We start from the raw sequence: 23,891 nt of genomic DNA, 5'->3' as shown, positions 1-23,891 counted from the left end.
ATGCGCTTGCTGAATTGATTATACGTGGCGAATAATTTAAAGCTGTGGTAGATATTGGCTACGGTGAACCAAAATCCCTGGGACGCAGAGCGCGTACTTTCTACGCAAGAACTTTTCAGATAAGCCAGTATTATATATTCCACATCACGGCTGTTCCTGGATGTGACGCACAGCAAAGCTAATAAGACCACTGGAGAGCGTGGGCCGTACGGGACCGGTTTCCGTCCCACGCACACAGTTCACGGCTCAATTGCTTCTCGTATTCTCCCGAAACCTAGCAAAACCCAAAACCGCAGACGACGAAGAAGGCGAGTCGACCAGGGACCAGGGGGTGGACCGGCTTTTAACGTGCACTACTACTTACCGAAAAACCTCTTATAGTTTCCCCACGGCGCGGCTTCATGGACGGAAAATCTCGTTTCCTTCACGAGCGGACATTCGGGTCAAGATCCGTTGCGCCCGAGTGCCGCTGAAACCCTGCCGACGATACCTGGAAATCTCCCCCACCCGGTACCGCCTTTTTTGGGGCGAATGAACCGAACCGTAACGATTAGTTGCCAGCTGGTAAGCTTACTTCCGTCGACCGAATCTAATTTCGATGATGAGGCGAACTCCGCAGAGGTGAATGGATGGAAAGTGATTCCCATCGTACACAATCCTATCGATCCTTACCTGAACTGATCGTTCCGGACGCTTCGAAACGAACCGAACCACTTTTCCCGGGCCGGCCTGGATGTCCTTTCCGCGGGGTCTCTCGTAGGCCCATAGTGCGGTAGGGCTTACTGGCTCGCCGAAGACTTAATTAGCTTCTGCAATAATAATCAAGCGTCCCATGGCGATTGATGGACGCAACATTAGCTAGGCGGGGGGTTTGGGGGCCTCATTTTGATGGGTGTCGATCCACCAAACCCATGTCCCGCCCCCCGATATATTCAGGAGAGAAGTCAAAGTTTTTGAATGCCGGTTCGGCTGAAAGTTATGACTCGTCCGAAGATTATCATAACTCCGGCGACTGATCCCCCGCGCGGTGCGACCAGGTGATATGATGTCAAATTAATTAACACTTCCACTACTACATGGTGCTTACGGTCACAACTTTCCTCGCTTAACGCGTGAAAACTCAACACAATAGTAATTTGTCTCGACACGGACAACTTTGCCTACCGGTGCGGTGGCCGGCCCGGGATCAACAGTTCAAGGAACCTGCCGAACGGTGACTTTTGGGGCCGATAAACTATTTCCCATTTTGGCTCCAAACATCGGTGAGCGTCTGGGCGGAGGTTACTTCGATTAGCAGCATTACATTTCACTAGAATGCTGCGAGTTTGTCAACAGTTTCGTAAGTTGTTTAATAAATCCGCCCACCTGCGTGATTGCGTTCGCGCAAAGCAACATTTCTTTCAATCCTTTTCGTGGTGAGATCGTTTGGATCGCTGGCGGTGGGAAAGCAAGTGTTTGTGCACGATTTGCGTTTCAAATGTGTTTATTTCCTCAAATGGCAAACTCCATCTAAATTGTTTCCTTTCCATATTCTTTTTTTTCTGGTTTTGGTTTTGTTGTATACATAGTTTTGAAATGAAATTGTCCTCTTTTTGTCTACCTAGGGCACGTTTTGTGTGCTTCTTTCATCAAAGACATCGCACACACCGGTGCTTTCGAACGAAGGAATCTGTCCGTCTTGCAATCGAATCATTCAATTCGAACGACGATCGATTGGAACCCTAGAACGTTGGATGCAGGATAGAGAAAATGCAGTTCCCTGCGGCCAACGGTATGCTTCAGCCACAATCGGTTCCATACGTGTGCGAATTCTCCGTTTTGGCGTTACCCTACGCTGCAGAGTATTATATTCGACCGTCCTGGTAACAGTGGGAGAGGAAAATTTAATCCAGGCTTGTCGTTGACTATTCTCGGTTGATTTGTTCTCGTTCGTATTACCGAATCATTCGCTGTGAGTGTCGGTGTGCATGTGTTGTGTATATAAATGCGAATGTGTATGTTGGCGATGGTTTCCAGCAATACCCCAGCATGGGAATGTATGATGAATCAGAATTCTCACTATGAATGAAGATATTTTCGATTTGTCTGTTCAAGTTTTGTTCAGTTTCCTTTCTTTTTTTCCCTACCGTTCGCTGCTATACGCGCTGCACATGCCAGGCCACCCGGTGCAGGCAGCGTAGTAGGCAGGGAAGTTGCTCAGGAAGTGGGGAAAGCCGTTTTGCAGCAAATGAAACAATAAATTTCCCCCAAACTGCGGGGCCCTCTCAACCAGGAGCGACGTTCACCGGCCAGTGCGCGGCCCGGACAGTGGTGCATCATCATATACGTGCGAGATTCCATTCGGGTGCCCGGTATATGCCAAATTGCGAAACTTTCTGCTAGCTGGGATGGGTTGGCCGAACGATCGCACCAGCCCGGGATGTGGCTGCAGGTGAGCATTTGCCGCGGGCCCAACGGTGGGTTGCCGGTCGCCGCTGGTTGATGTTCTGCCCACCGTGTGCCCGTTGGGTACAGTGGTCGCCCAGCAGTAGGTACAGCAGAGTGGCCAGGTGCAACAATAATAGGATGCACATGCTGCGCCTCGCCGGTGACCGGCTAACGGTTGGGGCTCCATTGTGCTGCATTGCCGCTGGATGTTCGCCTGCAACGATACGGGGCGATGAAATAGAGAAGAGGGGAATTTTTTCTTGCTGTGTTTTTTTTTATCTCACACACACAAACGCCTTGTTTACATCACGCTCGTAAAGACTTACAAGCGACAGATTTATTCATACGGTTGTTTTGTGTGCACAAAAATAAACGATATCTAAACTTGGCACGAGGCACCCAGCGGGGGACACTGTTTTTGTTGCACCCAAAAGCTTTTGTACTTAGCGACCGGCAAAAAAAAACATAAAAAGAGTGGTGGATTTTTTAAGAAAACAAAACCAATGGTAGTTTTATTTATGCTAATGTTAAAGATTTAGAGATTTAAAGATATTTAAGATAGAGAGTTAAAGATTTTTTTTTTTTTAATTTAAAAACTCAGCAACAATATTTTGACCCAAGGTCGGTGTAGGATAGAGGTCGAGTAATAGCCAAGATAGGGTTTCGCCCAAGGTCTGTGTAGGATAGAGGTCGAGTAATATAGAGCAATTTGACAAGTAGTCAAAAGTTCGTTACACGTGATTTGACGTTTGGACACCCTTTTCCATTCAAATGTTTTGTGTGTAGTTGTGTTGATTAAACGGGCCGGTCATAGCAACAAGATTTTTATTGTTTTAGATTTAGTTTGAAATTTGTGACGCTGTTTTTCGATTTTAGTCCGGAATAAGATCTGCAGATCTGCAGAACGGGTGATAACCAAACACACCTCTTTACAACACCATCAACAGTTTGCTGTTTTAACTAAAGGAAATAAAAACGAAGGAAAACTCTTACGCGTTGTAGTAAACAAGTAGGCTAGACGCAAGGAAAAAGTGTCACTAATGTCAGTGAGTAAGAAAGTGTGAGTGAGCATCTTACACGGGCGTCCAAACGTCAAATGAAATCCAAAATGGCGAAACCCAAGGTCTGTGTAGGATAGAGGTCGAGTAATAGCCAAGATAGGGTTTCGCCATTTTGGATTTCATTTGACGTTTGGTCGCCCGTGTAAGATTCCTTGCGTCTAGCCTACTTGATTACTATATCGCGAAGTTTCACAATTAGCTTGGTCGTTTGTGAAACACAAAACATTTGAAGGGTAAAGGGCGTCCAAACGTCAAATCACGTGTAACGAACTTTTGGCTACTTGTCAAATCGCTCTATATTACTCGACCTCTTTCCTACAAAGACCTTGATTTTGACCCTCGTTCATCTCGTGCAGCTCATAAACAATTGATAACACAATAGCTAAAGCTCTTGGTAATCTTGGTGCAAGTAATGATACCGACGAACGGTAATCTCGGCTGCTGGAAATGGAACGGGAATGAAAATTTACATCGTTGAGCTTAATTTATGCTTAATCTTTGCTCGGAAGATGATCGCCTATGCAGCAACCCTCGATGCAAAAACAGCCACCTCGCTGTGGAAAACAATCATGCAATCGGTACGGTACGACCTTTACGAACGTTCCCCAGCCGTACGATGCATACGAATACGATGCGTGTGCCACATAAATAGTTCCCGGAACAGGGACTTCCTCAAAAAAAATAAAAAAACCCCTGCCGAAGAAGTGGGAAATAAATCGAATTTTACATGGTTGGAATGTTCCGGTTTTTGGAGTTTGGGGTTTGTACGGTTGCTTTCTGTGTGTGTTTTTTTCAGGTTTACCAATGTTGGGTCCCATCCAGCAACAACAAAAATATAGGCGACAGCCATATACGCTGATACGTGTGTAATCCCGGGCGCTTAAAAACCCCAACCCCGGACGCCGTCTTTGCCGTCAATAATCCGGCATGCTGGATGGTACCTCGGTAAGAAAACGACCCTTATGTAAATGAGACGATGCTATTTGGAGAATTAACTCCAACTGGTGCCTACCCCCGGGAAGAAATAAGCAGGGAAGCATATGGAGAATAAGAAATTCAGGATGGAAATATGCACACACACACACTGAAAACAAAAATACAACCCCCAACCGAACAAAACACGAACAGTTGCTTGCATACGTGCCTGCACATTTATCCGGGTTGCTTTGTTTTTTTTTTCAAAGCTTTTGCCGTTTGTTTGTGTTGCTCTCTGCCCATCGTATGGCACATTCTCTTACACACATCATCGTATTATGACGCTGCTTTACACACATTTCAATGAGCATTGCTACGTGTGTGTGTGTTGTTTTTGGGGGCTGTTTTTTTTTTATTTCCTCCCACTCATTTTCCACACCACTTGCTAGTGTGGTTTAGCATTACCACTCGGTTTGTGTCCGGTGCCGTGTTTTAACTGCCCCCTGCATGCGAATGTTCGAATGTTGACTCAAGTCAACCATAACTTACCACTAATTACATGAGCATAGACGCTTGCCGAGCGGGCCATTGTCGGTACGCAGGTGTAGTTTCCGGTATCGCCCTGCACGGCCCGTTTTATCTTTAATCTGCAAAACCCGGATGAGGATGGGCGGCCAGAAGAAGCAACCACAGTGATATCCCGTACGAAACGTGCAGAGTAGCGCCATGTTGGTTGGTCAGCCAGGTACGTTGCCGCATGATATCGTTCCATCCCGGTGGTGGTGGGAGGGTGGGAAGCCAGTGTAAGTGGAGGACAGAAAACGAAGAATTCAGATTAACAACCAAAGCTATCACCGAAAACCGCAATTCGGAACATATTCGCCACCCGGCTCGCCACACGGTCGTCTCGGTCGTCTGTTCGGGCGTTTCGGGATTATTCCATCAAAAGGTGGGTATGCAATTGCCTGGTTACCTTGTACCGGTTACCTTTCGCCCGGTTGATATTTGCATATTCATGTATATTACGGTACACTTCACCCATCGCTCGGTGCAAACACTCGCCCGATTTTGCGGGCCCCACTTGCATCGCTCTGGATGTCTCTAATTCTGCTGGCACAAAACGTTTCTCGCCGCTTCCCGGTAAAACCCGGCACTTTTACGCAAAAACCCACATTGCGCTTCCGGTCGGATGAATGCTTGGCCACTTGGAGCCGGTGCAGTCGGGGGTGTAGCCGTAGCCGTAGCACCTTCTGGAAGAATGCATCGTTGCGTGATGCATAAAGTTGGGAGCGCCTTACACAATGACCTTCGTGCAGATTTTCATCCTTTTTGCGGAAAGATATTTGCCGGAACGAAGCCGGAAAACAAAGGAGAAACGATTTCGGGGGTACGTTTGAACTAACCGTACGGACGGAGGCGGTGGTTTCGGTGCAAGTTTCTGCAAGCTTCAATTGCAAGCAATTGCACCCCCTATGGCCTCCGAATAGGGGGGTCGTTATTGCTTTTGCTGCCGTAGCGAAACGCAAACGGGATGGCGCTGCTGGGTGGGTATTTTTATGATATAGTTTCCTTTCTATTGTATTTCACTGCTGGCGTGGTGCATCATGGATAATAATTGGTGAATTCTTTCTTAAAGCGAGCATCGGTATTGAGTTGCAGGTGCAGGGGAATGATTGCAATTTAAACTCGTGCTTGCATGTTGCAAATGCTTTTCGGAGGGAGGGAAATTATGGCCATGTTTTGTTTTGTTAATTACCAACTACACTGGAATATCAATTCGAATTAGTAAACTTGAAATAACTTGAATGAAAATTTGTAATTGGAATGTGAATAAACGACTAAAATAAACGACTGGGTCTACAAATATGAAATCGCTGTTATTTCTTTTTAATTTCGAACGGCTGTTACATGAAAATTGTCAAACATTAATGCCGGTGCACATTTAGTAGTATTTTCAAGAAAAAATCAATTGTTTGTCTTTGGCCAAAACCCGTAAGTTGTGCGTTTTCGTATGAATTGAATCGCTTCTCGACAAGTGCGTGGCCAATCCATCTGGTCATCTGAAAAATCCAAGTCTGGTGAATAAGCGGGGTGGGTCATCGACTTCCAGTTAAACGATACCATTAATTCCTGGTGGCTCTTGTCCCCTGCGGTAAAGCAATTTTTTCCGCAAAGGTATTATTTTTTTACGAAAAATTTTGAATTCTGTTCGTTTATGGTGTATTTCACGGTTTACCCCGAACCGTTAACTGTTTCCCCGGATTTGAACCGTTAGTACCGAGTTGCGAGTCGATACTAGAAGTTCAGCATCTTTACGCTTCTTGGTAATCGATCGCGCTAGTTGATGTTAACATCCAAATCAAAACTTCCGAATTAAAAAAAAAGCAGTACAGGTAGTCCCCGAGATTCGCGGTTCCTCTTACACGTGGATTCGGAGATACGCGGTTTTTGGAAATTTGACAGCTAAGCTAGTTTATAGCATAAAATTGGCGAAAAATTTTTCGAAAATACCATTTATGTGACATAAAACAATTGTTTTTACCTAATTTTAATGTAATCTTTCTAAAAATCACCTGATTCGCTACATAAATTAAATGCAGAGAAGGAAGTCGACTCTATGACTTTAAAGTATATTAAAATTGCACCAGGATTCGACTTACGCGGAAATTCGAGTTACGCTGATTTTTCCGGTTTATAGCAGTTCGCTATAATAGCGTATCTCTGGGACCGCCTGTCCTGCGTTTTATTTAAGGCATAAACTCTAAGCTTCCATAAGTAGTAAATGTGCCACAGTGAAAACAGGAGTTCTAAATTCCCGTCAAATGGACAGATTCTGGTTCGAACCCCGACATTGTTAAGTCCACAAAATATAATCTTTCTGTGGAAAATTTAACACTTATGAATTGAAATTTTTGACAGACGTCAAAAAAAATTATACCATTTTTATGTGTCATACGTATAACAGTAGTGTTATTCGGCCGATTTTACCTGAAATACGGTGTCTTTTTAACTGTTCAGTAAAAGAAAAGTCTTCAAACTAATGTGAATTGTACTTTTGATTAAAATTTCAATAGAATTATGTAAAACGGCTGCTCTTAATGAATTAAAAACCCATTACTAAAGAGCAGCTTTGAGCAATACCCTGAGTTTGAGGGCGAATTAATGGTTGTATGCCTCACCTTCCAGACAAAGACATCAAAAGCTGGGGATCGAAGCTCGTTTGAGCCAAGAACCTTCCCTGTACAATAGACTGGTTACAATCGGCTATACAGCGGAGGTAAAAATAGTTGCACAGTTAGTAGCTTATAATATTGCCGAAGCTCTCTTGTCAGTGGCTGTTGTAAGGAACGCTAAAGGGAGAAAACATCTAGCTGTCTAGCGAATTGACCTCAGATTCAATCTCATTCTTGCACGACATTTCTACTTCGTTTATAATTGTGACAGTTGCTTCTATATACTGCTCACGACGAAACATTCCCGAACACGGCCGAGACGACAAGCTCTCGCTCAACAATCACGCCGACAACGTCAACGGACGTTTCGTGAACGGACATGCTTCCACAATTATTTCACTTGGCTACACTTTTATTATTACCTAGATGTCAGGGCATCTGTCCAATCTGTTTCGATGGTGATCCGTCCACGATCAACCGAATGGATGTCGTTTTCCTGTGCGACCGGTTCCACCAGCGTGTTGCCTGCAACGGACGGACGTCAGCGTGTGGAGAGAAAAATTAAAGCAATGTTGGCAGACCGGGGCCCCATGATTGGGGGCCCGGTTGTACAACCTACCCTTGTACCAGAACACCGTGCCCAGCTCGTGTGGTCCCTGCTGGATGACGCAAACCATCGTTATTTCGCTGCCAGACTTGACGAATATATCCGACGGTCCCAGTATCCGGGCGCGAAGCTCTAGGTAACAAGCACAAGCATTCGAAAGGGAGAGTACAGGTATATTAGTATTTTTTGAGCATAGAATAAACCATTGTTGATGTTGATACATTCTCCCACCAAAGCCTAAACCCGATGAACCCGATTGAACGCCTTCAAAAGTTAATTTATCCAAATTTGTTCGAGTTCGCTTATCGTCCATGCATATGCAAGTTGCTCCACTGTTTGTAAAACAAATTCCCGATGAGCATCTACCAGACGGAAATTCACCAAACCCGGAAGAGTTCAACACGGCATAAAGTAAACTAAACTGTGTTGCGTTGGCATCCAAGAGCAGTCGCTTCTTTCGCCTGCCGCACAACGGGCAAACAAAAAAATCCACTCTGTTAGTTTTCGTTCTCGAATGAAATCATTTTCCCAAATTTAAATAAACACTTTTCCAGCTCTGACACCGAATAAAGCAACCAGTGAAAAGTGAACCAAAATACAAAAAAAACAAACAGAAACACTCCCAGTGCCTCCTGAGACCAGGGTATGAGCCCTTAGCAACGCCAACGAAAAACGTCGAGAGAGAAAAACTCGACCAACATCAACAGGAATGTGTTGACTTTTCTATCCCACTTGCTGGATAAACTGGGTGAAGTGAAGTTGCGTTCGAATAACGTTTTGCAAAATGCCAAACGCAGCAAAAGCGGGGTGTTGGTGCCCCGGTTTCACGGGGGCATACACCGGAAAGAGAGATTTCGCATCAAGAAAAGTTCTTTTCCGACAAACTAGCCGTGTGTTGTTTTTTTTCTGCTCGGCGGTGTGGGTGTGTGTGTAAACCACCGAAATGGCACAGTTTTATATGCAGGCAAAAGTGCAAGAAAGGCATCGTCTTCGTCTCACAGCCTAAACCGTACAGACACACCGTGGGAAGTTTTCGGCGGGTAAGATAAGATGCCTGAAATAGTGTACAGGGGTAACGTCCTGTTGGATGCAGTGCCAGTGCTGGAACATAAACTGTGCAACGAGCGAAAAAGCACGGCATCTCGGTGGAACCCCTTGGGCAAATATTTAAATGAAAGTTCGACCGACGGAACGGCGCAGACTGTGCGTTTTTTGGGGAAAACCATTTAGGCAGATGACAGCAACTGCCGCCCTAAGCCGTGCGGATGGTGTGTGTGTACTTATGGCTCGCCCGAAATCGGAGAAAGTTTAGTGTTTGTCGTGATGTTGTTTTGGTCGTGTTGTTTGTCTACCACGAAGCAGTACCGGTCGGTCGGTCGGTGGCCTGTGTGCAAGTTTTCCAATGATTTTTTTTTGTTCGTTTTTCCGGGGAGGAAAATTCATGAAGCGTGAGAAAAACTAAAGCCATAAACAAACAAATTGTTTTCCGACAGTCCATACCGTCCCCGAAATTGACATCTGACGTGTGCCCGACATGGTGTGTGTGGTAACCAGGCAACGGTAAACATGTTCATTTGCCTACTAGACCACGGGGTTTTCCGAGTTCCGAGCATTAGCAATGCCGGACGACGCCAAAGCGACGTACCGGTGGCATACGTTTTTGATGGATGATGGGGTTTGGTGTGTCTATAAGCATGTTATCAACACCGACCTACATCAAATTTAACACCACATTTCGACGCCTCCGGACGAAAATGAGGGTAGCGCGATAGCGAACGGTCACCCACGGAGCATATTACAATGGTCGGAAAATCAATTAACCCATCCGATCCGGCACGGGCACGGGTCTCGGTGAAAGTAAAACCCCTTTTCATTGCACGGTCCACAACATGGAGCCGTATAATCTACACTCTCTGACACAGACACACACACATACAAGCACTAATGCTAGCGTGGCTTATCGGGACATCCACTCGTAGTCTGCCTGGAGCTGGTGTGCTGGAATCATCTGCCCAAGCCTCCATTACTGAGCTTGCTGAGCTGAGCTCGGCGAAGAAACGAGAGATGTGTTTGGGCCCACCTTACCCATAGAGTACCTGACGGCAGGTTAATGAGGGAACGGCAGAACGGAGCTCCGGAAAGCTCCCTTGCGCACTGCACAACGGAGTGTCCTGCCCATTTAGCCAATCAGTGTACCAGTGCGCCCGGGGCGTACGGTGCGCTGCGTGGTAATGATTAAACTTTTATGCACAGATCAGCATGGGTGACATTAATGCGGGTCGGCAAAGCATGGCCAAGACATAAAGCGGCCCATCGGAATGCTTCCCTCCCCCCCCAAAAGCGTTGGAATGATTAGGTTATTTTGATTTTGGAACATTATTTTCTTTCTTTTTCGCTTGGACTTTTTTGTAACGCGAGTTGATGTCTGCAATTAAGTTTTGTCCATTTACACCTCCTACCCGCAACGGGGGAAAGAGGTTGGAAATTAATTAGGAATTCAAAGGATTTCGCATATTGAGGTGTAATATTGCAGCAGGGACGCATTGTAATGAAATAGTAAAGTTAAACCCATAAGGGTTATTAAAATCCCCTTAAAAAGAGGACAATGGATTCGGATGAAGTACATATCTTTGCATAATTTTTCAACAATGTATAATTTCCCTGCCACAGCTCTTTGAGCAAGTCTGAGTTCCACGCAAATTACATCATCCTACACTCACACATCCTAACCCGGGCACAGGTACACTGTACGACTGCGAAGGCATTTTGCTGTAACACGAACGCCAGAAGACACGTTACGGCCGCGTACGTACACCTTAAAAGGTTTCGGTAACCTTTGGTATGCGTTTGCGAACGATGATGAAGGTGTACCTCGTGTTGGTGCACACGGCTGATTCTATTTGACTGTTCCCATTCCCTTCCCACAACGGGGAAGTGGGTGGCCGAAGGACAAAGTTATTAAATTTACGTCTGCACGCAGAGCAGGAAAATGGGAAAGAAACCAAACACGACAAGGCCAATTACGCCTTGTGGCTTTGAGCTAAACCGGGTACACCTACACACACACACTTATTCTCCACGTGAAAGCTCCAACCCGTCCAGCATCCTGTCACGCTGTACTTCTCCCGTTCTGCTCTTTGTGTGTGCGTGATTTTGATAGTGTGATAGCCTGAGGCGATGTTTCGTTTGTACTTTTTTTCCCTTTTGGCTTGTTTATTTCATGGTTGGGCGAGTTTTTAAATTAAATTAGGTGATTTATTCTGCAAACTTTTGCACCACTTTCAGTCGGAAATGCATCACCTCGATGAAAGTTTTTGCCCCCGGGGGCGCCTTTCGCGATGGCTTTTGTGGTAACACCCCCCCGCTCAAACACTGGACTGGTTTTGGTTTCGTTTTTCGGAAGGAGTTTTATTCCTTCTTTCTGAACCTTATGCCTTATGCTTCTTCACATCAATTAAGACCCGAAAAGTGCTTCACTGCTGCGTAACAGACCAATCCAACCCGGGTTGTTGTAAACTCACCAATTACATTCAACACATATGACAGGGACATTTTCGGCTCGGTGTTGATTTGGCACTCGTACACGCCCGAGTCACGTGTCTGGGGATATTTTATTTGCAGCGTCCAGTTGACGGAACCTTCCGGTCGGATCACCTGAATGGGAAGGAGAAAAATGGAATGGAAACAAGGTCAAATTTCGCTTCAACTTATTCACCTGACCAGCACCTGACAGCTAAAGAGATTTTTTGTTGTGAGTGTGAGTGAGCACACAGTGGAACTAACGTTGTAGTTGGCTATGAGAAAATTCCTTCTTTTATTGCATGTTTAATTGCCATCAAACGTACCTGAAATCGTTGGTCCGAGGTGTAGGTGGATGATCCCATCGTAAGTATATGCAGATCACGCTGTCGTATCCAAGCAACCTGTAAACCATTAAAATCGATCAATTCCGTTCGTGGGTTTTTTAATTAACGCTGTTCGCCCCGGTGGTAGATTGATGTTGCGTAATTTAATTACTGATGGTACGGTGGTTCTAATCACGGCCACAATAAAAAAAACATAACATCCCACATATAGCAACGTGGAGTTGGTATGTTTGATCACAGCCGAAAAGAAAAACGGGAAACAATATTTCTTTTTGCGAAATAACGAATGATCGTTTGAACCATGCAAGGTGTTTTTGTTTGCTGTGATTGAATGTATATGTTTTTTTCCTGTTTTTAAAAAAAGCACACGCACCGGTGAAAACTTATTGCATTGAGAAATCAACTCTGTACGTTTACATTGCTTTCCTGGGTACGTTTGATTGTAGCACGTTCATGCAGTATTTTCCGAAAATTAATTTAACTTCGTTTATCGATTTCAATGTGGTGCGAGAATCGATTTTCAAAGGTGGCGGAAATTACACACATAGACGGGGAAAAAGCGCAAAAGGAACGGCGAGCGCGAGAGAACGAACTGTGGCAGGGAAATACTCACATCCTGATCGCCTAGACGCTCGACCCGGCAGTGCAGGAAACCGGTCTGGCCCACGGTGACGGTGAGATTGCGCGGCACGTCAAAGTCAAAGTACGGTTGCAAGGCATCAGACTCCTCGGTCGTGGCGGTCATTATAATGTTCGAGCTGACAGAAACTGCGGAGGGGGCGAAAAGTGCGAGAAACGAAACAAAATGGAAGCCACACGTTGAAACAAAGAAAATATATGAATATTCTATAAGCGATAGCATCCGTCCGGCGGGGGAGCGAGGTGCGTGGTTTCGCAACATGATACACTTATACTGGAGCAAAAAAACGAAAAGAACAATATTGAATAAACAGCACATTAGAAGGCAACATTTGATGGAATCGTCTCGTAAACACACTGTTCGCCTACCATTTACCATGCGCTGGTAACAAAACGAAGCGAAAAGGCACACGTTGCCGTACGTAGGTACGAACGTTGATCGGAATAAACAAATGCTTTCGGAGCTATCTTATGAAAATTCAGTACCACTTTTAACGGATTCAGGTAGGTAGGACAGAAAGAAAAAACCGTAGGGCATGTTTAAATGAGCAATACATTCACATCAAAAGATAAGGCGAACGTTGTCTCGCGAACGTTTTGGCACAAGCCATGTTTTTTGCCATTTATTTGCCACTGCGGCGCAGCCGGTTGGACTGGAGTTTGGCCCCAATTGAAATGAACAAGCGTATATGTTTATCATCCGAAATCATTGCTAGGCTTGTTTTGATGCGTTACTGTTTTATTAAATGAAAGGATTGCTCCAAGGCCTGACATTGCCGGATCTTTTATGGGCCAAAAATATGTAGAATATGTAAACTGGCGCTGTAATTGAAACGATACGCTCCAGTTAAATACACAATCGCACACAGGCAATAACAGTGATATGGATGACCAGCTGGAAAAACACTGTTACACGCCGAGCTTCTTCGGCAGACCACGCGAAGGACTGATCCTTTTGCTGAAGATTCAGTGCGACGGTAACGGAGTTTTCCCGGTGAAGCAGAGGTGGTTATTCGTCCCGCTTACCAGACCTTCCCGCTAGTTGCTCCTTATCCAATGCTTGGGGAGCCTATTCAGACAGAAGGGGGTAAGGTGCCGAAAACCAGAGCTCTGATAAAAGAAACCTTCACTCTTCGCTGTTTCTACTTCAACCGATTAACGAAAACTGCTTTATTCAACAATTGCTCCCGCTTATATACCCATTTTAACAAAAAATCATAGCTTCCTTAAACTATTTTTCATGCGGCTTACAATATTACTTTTTCCTATGGTTACTTCGATCCAAAAAATTCCAAATCGCAACAAACACATTATGACATTAAAGAAGATTAAACCAACGCAATGTCTCGTGGAGTTGAACATCAATACCACTAATCATATCGTGAATAAAAACCAGTGTATGTTTGATATTTACTATTTGTTATACTATTATATAACTTATTGTTATACTATTGTTTCTATTTTATTTGTATTGTAGATATCTATAACTTGGAACTAGTTTTAAACAATATTAGATGATTTTAATTGTTTTAGAACCCTAAACTTATGTTACAAATGCTGAGTTGCCTCCGACATCTTGGTCCGGTGTTGGAAAACGAGACTTCAAAGCATCAACATATCATGTAACATGCAACCATGGAAAAGACAGAAAAAAGGGAGCAACTTTTAGATGTCAAGCTAGCAGCTTTGCTCGTCTAGCAGCCGTAACGAATCAAGATGATTTCAATGTGCAATTATTATAAACAATTTATTGTTTAACAGACTGTTTTAATTGAATTAAGAAACAATCCATAATTATATACCGTTCAGCCTTCTACGGAACTTGCACAATTTCGATTGGATATTTCCAATCAACTACTAAGGGTCTTACACGACATGCCCAATGACTTGAAAGATCCAATTTTACTGATGTCTATGTGCTTCCATAAGCTGGATGCCTTCAAATCAGCGATTAACGGATATTTGCATATCTATTATACGTAGGCTCTACTGTCACGTAGTCCTTATGTCCTAGGAAGTAGTCCTTGATGTCCTAGCTAACAACATTTCCCATGTGAAGCTCGGCTAATGCTTCATGGTCTTTAACTGCACCGTGACAGGCTTCGCATGGTATAAGAAATGTTTGAGGTACTCTACCCGCTTAGTGCTCAACAAGGATAGCCAATACATAATGGGGGTAGATACAACGTCGTTTAAGTATTCATAGAATAAATTATAGTAAAATTATTTTAAAAGATCTAAAGATTTTAGCGTTTGTATTGTTAACAGCATTAGGTAGATCATAAAGAACTAGGCTGTTATGAATTATGGTTATAGACATTAGGGTATTGTTGGAACGCTGTTGTCCAGCTGTTTACATTTTTTAAACCTCCGACAAGTGACTGTCGAAAGAGCGAATTAGTTCCGAATTAGTTCTTACCACTAGTTCTTGAAATAATCAGGAAATACGAGGCGAATAAGCTTTTTTCTCTCTCTTCCAACGAAAACTCCACCAAAGCCTCGGTTAATGTACAGCGCAAAAGCAAAATAAATTTATCCGAAAAATAACTCATGATAGAACAAGTATTAATGGCACACCTTTAAAATATTGCATGGCTTTTGAACGAGAAAAGATTTCATGTTTACCGGAAATTCATTACAAAACCTTTATTCGGTATTTGAATTTTATGATATTTTACTGTCAACTTCCTTCAGTATGTCGCTATAAAACGGAAACTAGATTGAACGGTTCTACGGATTGGTTGTACGCTAATTTATTCTTTCGCAAATATTTAAATTTGCACAATTGTAGATTTCGAATGTAAGTACAAGGCTTCTGACATATTGAGGCTTGGAGATAAAATATAAAAAAATGGTACATGCACTTTTGTTTGGTTAACTCAAAATTCAACCCAGTTTTCCTATAATTCAACAAAATTACTATGAACGGACAGAACAGAGGTTTTGTATTTCGTACTAAAATCGTAGGATAAATCTCATCTGCACTACCCTTTATAGTAAAGAATGTGTGAACGATATGTGTTATCTAGAGAGTGATTAGATCGATTAGATTTGAATTATGTTGCAAGCTTTGAAGTTTTACACTTATCACTATTCAAGCACAATGTACAGAATCCTCTGTTCAGACATTTTCGGAAATCAAGAATTTTTTTTCCCAGAAATCTGGTTATATGTTTCAAAGTGTTGTACGGTAGGGTGAATTATTGTGAATTCTTTGGTAGATGGTTCAGAATCATTCCTAAATTTTGAGTAATTAGAAACATTACTTTTACTTCTGTTATGTTGAACAGTTATTTTTAATGAACAGCTAAGAACTGAGAAAAAGTATTCGAAACTAATTGAGATGGGGTGACGGTGCTGATATTTTTTCAGAATATACGGAATTTTCGATCTAGGAGGCCTAAATCAGCAGACCAAGACCAGGGAGCGTGCGTAACAATCAAATAAGTTACATAAATCATCTGAAATATTTACATACTTGAGAAACTTTTATTTTTCCCAAAGGATGCGATTAAATTTAAGATATTTGGGTAAATCTCTTTGTTCATTTACATCATAACATACGGTTCATCAAAATACAAAAACATTCAACAAATCAAGCTTTAATCTTGGCGCTCGACGTCTGTGATCTCGATGTCGTGTATATTGCTATGTAAATAACATGGTGATACATACCCCAAATGATACATGACGCTCGTAGAACATTTTCTATGTGCATTTTCGGTGTGCACCACTGGCTATTACGGATCGTTTGCATTTAGTTGTTGTGTCGGGAAGGTTACTTTGGGTTGCCGATGCCATTCTGAATGGGGGCCAATTGTGTATGCTGATTAGATGTCGGCATTTCTTTCTGCCATCACATGAAAGCTGGGACGATGCTACACTACTAGCTGCGAAAGATAGTAAGCACAACAAACGCATTTGAATAGAAAGTGAACGTAATATTGATTAATTTTGTATAACAAATAGTGTTACAATCATTTAGCGGTAAATGGTTCTACGGAATAAAACTAGTAGTTTGAATGGAAAATATTTTAACTAAAATTATACAATATAGTTTGTTTAGCATAATAACATAAATACACTACATAAAATAAATAATGCTTAAAGGCAGTGTTAAATGTACAATATCGTCAAAAAATTGTACTTTCAACCTAAAAAATATAATTATACCTTATCAGCATAAATGTTGGAAATAGATGTTTGGTTGGAATGGAACTTGCAGCTACAACCTAGTGAAATGAAAATGGCCACAACAAAGATACCAAAAAGGAACCACTATTCAATAATCTATTTTCAGCTTTCAGGTCGGCAATTTTGCCACACCAGCCTGCCCAACACACGGCAGTCATTTTGGCACCAAAAACATTCTGGCCAAGCATCATTTAGCTTTTACTGGTGAACCTTTTCTCGTTCTTTGCCGGTGGATGATAGTGATCAAATTATTGTGCAGCAAACGGGAATGCTCTGGGCCCCTATTTTAGCACCTATCGTGTGAAAATTGGGAATAGGAGATTCTTCAGCACGATTGTGCTTTTGTGCAAAAGGTGAGGATGTTTAGAAGAGTGCTCGGAGGAGTAAGGTTCGTGAAAAGCTTCCCTGACCGGGTGGTTGGTTTGTGTATGTTTGTTTAACAAATTGTCTCGTCTTTTCCATCTCCGTGCAATGCTAATACAAATGGTATATATATAGGGACGCCCGTGTGGCTCAAATCGTACGATCGCTTGAAATCAATCAAACATATTTCCGTCGAAAGTGTTCTAAACACTTAAATGTGCAATTTCATTTTAAATCTAACGAGCGCGGGATGTGGTTGTGAGCCAAAAAAACATGTTTACTCCAAAACCTCGTTTCATGGCACACGGAGAGCATCGAGCATCGAGTCGAGCGAACAAACAATTTTGACAAACGAAAAGCTGAGTTGCAAAATAAAAGGAAAACAATCAGAGCACCGGCACCAATGAAAACCTCAAAGCTACCAACGAAAGCTCATCTATCCGCTGCTTGTTACAAGTGTGCCGATGCAGGAGTGAAATAAAGACACAATACCGCTTGCCGTACCACGTTTTGCCTATCAAAGCCGGATATCTCATTGATGTACATCGAGTAATTGAGTTGGTCGCCACTTTGTCGCCTTCCGGACCATTTGAGAGCGTGTAACGGGGCGGGTGTAAAGGTTGGTGAACGGTATTCGAGCGCTTCGAACAACGTATATCGGCACCGCCCCGACAATGGCAGTTCGGTTGTCAGCTTCCTGCTCACTGCCGATCCTGTATTGCATCGCCGGCGTCTACAATTGTGTGCTCTGGCACACCCGCGCACACTAGAACGGACCGATCCGTTTCGAACAATGTAGCTCGGTGCCGTTTTGCCCGCTTCCCGACGGCACCAATAAATGGCAATGTGCTCGGCAACAGCTCGATAAATAAAGCGTTTGCCGCGTACAAGTGTTCTCGCTCTTCAATTGCTCCACCGGACGGATTTTCCCGGATGCCTTCGCGTTATTATCTTCCGTGGATGGGCTGGCCGGAAATTTATTGGCGCACGGAAATCGATATGTTACATTCGTTCTTTTTTTTATTTTTTGTATTTCCCTTTTTTACACTGTTGTTTTCCTACGCTTGGACGATCCTTTATACCCTAATGCGTTTATCAGTACAGAAGTATTTTCGTCTCGCGTTGCTTCGACCAAAGACCAACGCGCCGATGTTTGCCATCCCGCGGTTCCTTTCATTTTTTTTTTGTCGTTGCTTTTGCTCTAGCTAGCAATAAGATAGGTCTATAAAATTCACCGAAACCCGGAATAGCGATAAAATGGGAACGGTCGAGGAGACGGCTGATTGTGTGTGTGCGTGCCGTTGGAAAACTGCTACACAACCTTGTTCATGTCAGTGATGGCCGTAGGCCGTGGCACGCAGCAGGCAGAGAGCGGACCGTTTTATGATTTGTGAGCCGATCGTAACCTGGGGCTCAGCACATCGATGCTCGTTTCGGGCACAATGTCAAACAACAAGGTTGTCAACGAATGTAACGGAAAGCAATCCGGTGCTCGGCTTCCGATACGCACTGGATGTGATCAACAGGGTGGAAGATGATTGTAACGACACTATCAAAGATTTAGTGTTTTGCATCGGAATTGAATTGTATCGGTTCGTTGGTGAAAACGGTTTCCGATCGTTGCCCGATGTCAAGTGATCGTAGAAATGAATAATTAGAAGGCACACGAACGAGAGCGTACGTGTGCCATCGGCGGTGAAAAATTAGACGCGTACACGCCTTGATTGTGATTGAAATTGAGCAAACATGAAACGGAGAAATGTAATGTGGAAATGGCGTAACACTTTGTGGACACTCTGTGAATTTTGGTCACAAATTTTAGTAAAAAAGACACTGTTTTATTGTTCTACATGCAAAGTAATTCGTTGAGTTCGATTTCTGCGATCAATATTTTTTCGAAACATCTGGGCATTGTTTGTTGTTATGCTGTCAGTTGTTACTTATTATCCATTGACACTAATGATCCTACTTCGGTTCACCAGATTGATTATGCACGAGCACCAAATAAAATGTGTTGCATTTGAGCCTAACTTTAGGCTAAAACATCAATTGTGTTCTTTAAAGTAAATATGAGACATTATGGACCATTTGTTTACAAGGAGTAATTGCATCTGCTATTGGATACTGTTTATCCGATTTTGATATGAAATTCCAACTTATGAAACCGAAAACTATAAAGTATAAGAATTAAGATCTTGATACTAGAACTTTTTAATTAGGTTTTGCCAAATTTCAAACAATCACAAAATGGTGGGCAATGAAAACCGGTTTGAAATATTGTTTTCTATCTTTTGACTGTAATATTTAATTAAATGAATGTGAAAATGTATGCAACAACTACAAAATTGTTGCACAACCACAATGCAATATTTGAATAAACAATTATTTTTTGCAGTATTTTTAACTTCGCCTTTGTTCATACAAATCATACATGCAGGATCACAAAATCAAAGTAAGCCAGAAATGGCAGACCTACACTTTGTTGGCTAGATCGAGCGGAGGGATCTTTTAGATAGCGGAGAAGAAAGAAAACAGAACCTACTTGGTTGACGGTTTCGCACTAACTAATCCTTTATTACTGTCAATGTCTACGTAATTGTATTCGCGAAATTTTCAATACTTCTAACACACCTGAGGTAATTGCACCGATAATGAAGAAGAAGAATCTTCAACACCTTTAAAAAAAACTATTTGAACTACGTTGAACTATTTGAAAACGTTGTTCTGAAAAAAAATATCTTTGAATATTGGCATGACTCATAAAAGGCTCTATCTCTGCTACTTGATCTCGAAAACCCCTGCAATAAGCCAAGGGTCTTCCACGACAATGAACGTCACAAGAAATTCTCTATCAATGCATGCACTGTGTTGCTGTGCTGCCCTCTTGCAGCTCTCAGATGATTGATATGATTAATGAGCTTCGCATTTGAAGTAATATGAACTTAATTGATTCCGTAACGCGGTAAATTATAAATAAATTATGAAATATCAGTATCATTTCAATCGCTGCACAATTTTTCTATCGTAACTATTTTGAAACAATTAAAATGTTTTGATTATATTTCATTGTGTACCACAAGGGTTGTACCATTCATATTCAAGACCAAGCTAATCCTTCCAGCTATCCTTGAAATAAAATAGAAATAGTTACAATTGTATAGAATTAATGCAATATAGTTAGTGTGGGTTAAATTCTCTAGTTCAAAGTGCCAAATTTTAGAGTACATGCGCTTTTAAATCATTATATTGCGGAAAGAATCGTGCCATAATCGAATTTTACCTGCGTTAACCAGATTGATGATTTATTCCTGATTTAACGGAAGTTTACATTTTCCTACGGCAGGCTATATCTTTATCTTGCGAACCGTGAAGAGTGCATTAGCACGAATTAAATTATGTACCACGTGATCTAGAACAGGGGTTTCCAAACTGCGGCCCTCTAGAGCCTCCATCCTTTATGTAAATTGTCCACAACTACGGTATTTTCAACCCAAGCGGCTGGTTGACTGAAAAATTTCCAAAGACCTCTAATATATAGTAATGCACTCAGTGCCACAACTTATTCCCAAATTCTCATTTTTAAAGCATGAATAATTAAATTATCATAATAATCTCCAAGGCCATGCCTGATTTGTCGAGAGAGACCGGTCCATTTATACCACCGTGAATATCAAACTAACAAATTTAATATTAGCTTTACAAAACTTGTTATGGGAAAAGCTTACTGAGCGTGTAAGTGTAAAGAGATTTTGAATAGGATTGAGTTCAGTAGCTTTATTGGGAAAAATTGCGCAAATAACAGTCTATTCGCATAAAACTGGTTCGTCGGTATAACGACCATAATCATGTTCAACGGTTCACAATGGAGTTTATTTTTAAACCATCGTCTGACCTCAACGCAAACAAAAGGTAATTTGAAAAAGGTTCACCATGGCCCAGGGAGAATGATTTTTTTCCCCCCAAACTGAAATCACCCGCGATTCATTCCTTCCATAAGGTCACACATTCCACTGTTAATGCGACTCAAACCGAATCCCATTTTCCATCAGTCCACTTCCATCGCGTTGTTTTTATACTTTTGGGTGTCTTGTTACCTTTCAGCATACATTCCCGCTTAATATGACGAAAACTGTGAGAGGCCATTATAGCAAAACAGATTTAATTTTAGATAAAAGAAACGCAACATTTCAGCATTTTCCAGGTACGGGAACATTTTTTTTTTCGACATTCTTGACGATGGATTGGGTGGTGGTTTACGTTCGTGACGTCTGTTTCTCACCAACATTCGTCATTCGTTGAAAATAGGTTCTCCTCCACGGTCTGGCTATTAGGTTTTGCAATTCTAGTGAATGAAAGCGACCGTTATGATGGACATTAAAAATTACGTTAATGTGATATGCGATCGGTCAACCATGGGTTGGCATATCTCATACCCTGTCGCTTACTAATGCGCCCATTTACATGCACTGCTTCAGGAACCATGCTGTACACCATTAGTGGGTAAATTAAGTGCACCTACAACGTAAGTGCTTCCTGAAGCTTTTGATGTAAACACGTACCATTCTGCCGTAAGTTGGACGTATTGGTGATGCTGATATTATGAAGCATCTTCATCGCGTAGGCATCGTGACGTGTAATCCAATTAGCTATCGAATAGCTGATAAGGCGTATGTTGTAGGAATGAGAACATATTCAAGGTACACGAAATATAATATTACATCGGACCGCGTATAATCCGCAAGAGCTGCGTATATCTCAAATTTCACAGCATGTGAACTCCGGCGGCAATATCGTTTGTACTTTAAAATTATAAGGTGAACTTCCTTATTTGCTCGTAGGATATTCCGCAGATAAGGCGATTATTTGTAAGAAAACTTTGCCTGTACTACAAATTTATTTACTACAATAAATCAATCGAATATCATTTACATTTGCTATCCAATTTACAACAGTATATTTAATGTAGAGAAATATAAGGTCTTTAGTAGAAAGTGTTTAATCTTTAGTGCCTGAATTATGATTTTAGTTTAATAATAGCAAAGTAAGTAAAGTAAAGTAAGTAGCAAAGTAAGTAAGTAAGGTCTGCATCTATATATTTTAAATCTAAGTGTATAGTAGATGTAACTTTCCAGATTAAAATGTCCAGAAGGCATTAATTATGTGCTGTGCACCTGATCAACTGTGAAAAAAAGAATAAAGCGATCTTTGAATCAGCTTATACTAGGAACAATGTATCTCGGAGTCTGTAAGTGTAATTCTTTTAGAATTCCTGTTTCTGTAAAATTTAATGGAATAAATTGTATTAATAAAAATAAATAAAATAATAAAATTGTATAAAATTGTATAATGAGGGAAGTTGGAATTTATTAATCAATAAAAAATACAATCATAAATTTTAAATAACACACTCTTAAACGAGTAAAATTACATTAAAAATGATCAACCATTTAAAAAAAACTTGAAAGCTACTCGAACGAAACAAAACACTAATGAATAAATGAAATTTCTCATTACATAGGCATATTCTGCTGACATATCAACTTACGTATTTTAGGTTAATCGATTTACGTATTACGGCTCACTCCTTAACACTTTCGAACAGCTTCAAAACTCCAAACACACTGACAAGCTTTTTTCTCTATCACATTATCACACACCATTTATATGACTCTTTTATTAGTTTTCAAGAAAAGAATTACATCCTTAAAATATCATTCTTACGAAAACTTACTCAGTAAGAATTAAAGGAATGGTATCTCAGCACAGATTTGTATTAGTTGCGCTTACTGCTATCACTTTCACTGTAATCCATTAGTTGGTAATATGGCGATGCATTCTCTTCCCACAAGTTGCTGTCATTCAATTGCAGCAAAGATGCTGTTGATTCTGTCACAACCATACATAACTCAATCAATAGGGTTTCGAAGAGTACATCATGCTCGATGCTTCACACACACTCTACGGTGAAACACTCACCGTAACGTAACATTGGATTAACTACCGACAGCGCAGCACGATCTTGAGTGTTTCACCATCCAGCACTTGAGCACGATTGAAGGGTATGCAAAAATTTTCAAACTCCGTTCGAATATCACTAATCAATTTTTGTTGCTTTTCCTGGTTTTTATAGCACCGCTTTTATTTTATATCCTCTCCATTTGCTCTACACTTCCCATACCGAACACAAGGTGAGACATTTTCGGACACAATCGTAATGTACAGTTACGACCCACGTACATGTCAACTTCTGCCGACTACGAGCGCTACACTGAACCGTAGCTGTCATCTGAGCAGTTTTCTTAGCCGCCTTATTACTTCGTGGCCAATTTTACGCTGTTCGTTGGAAAATGATCAACAAACATTCTCACGGGAAACGCTCTCAGTCGCTCTCGTGATGGTTATTTATCATCTCTTGCGATTGTTCCTCTCACTATCGTTACGGTTGCCAACAGAAACTCTCCCAGAGATGGATCTTGCCTGTCACCGTGTGTCCTTGCAATGCTGTTTTAGCACTTGGGCAACATTTTTCGGAGCAAAGAAGCTGCCTGATTCTCACCATAGTTTCCTATTGCTTCTTCTGCCTCATTCGGTTCTTGCTTTAAACTTTTCTCAATTGAGTTTCGCTTACAAGAGCACTCAGAGGCCC

At 41.9% G+C, this 23,891-nt stretch overlaps 1 protein-coding gene across 1 annotated transcript; it reads right to left on the bottom strand.

Annotated features, from left to right (window-relative positions):
- Positions 1-1,504: 1,504 nt before the first annotated feature.
- LOC128301488 (zwei Ig domain protein zig-8-like) lies at positions 1,505-23,082 on the bottom strand. The gene is made up of 9 exons (XM_053038006.1): positions 22,791-23,082; positions 16,364-16,578; positions 12,663-12,817; positions 12,029-12,106; positions 11,705-11,837; positions 8,196-8,315; positions 7,999-8,101; positions 4,953-5,050; positions 1,505-2,641 (listed from the first exon to the last, which is right to left on the bottom strand). The coding sequence occupies exons 2-9, from the start codon at positions 16,443-16,445 to the stop codon at positions 2,379-2,381; spliced, it is 1,032 nt and encodes a 343-aa protein (XP_052893966.1). The 5' UTR covers positions 16,446-16,578; positions 22,791-23,082; the 3' UTR covers positions 1,505-2,378.
- Positions 23,083-23,891: the final 809 nt, after the last annotated feature.

The sequence above is a fragment of the Anopheles moucheti genome, chromosome 3, assembly GCF_943734755.1.
Source record: "Anopheles moucheti chromosome 3, idAnoMoucSN_F20_07, whole genome shotgun sequence".
NCBI lineage: Eukaryota > Metazoa > Arthropoda > Insecta > Diptera > Culicidae > Anopheles > Anopheles moucheti.
This window is presented reverse-complemented; position numbering and strand designations above follow the sequence as displayed.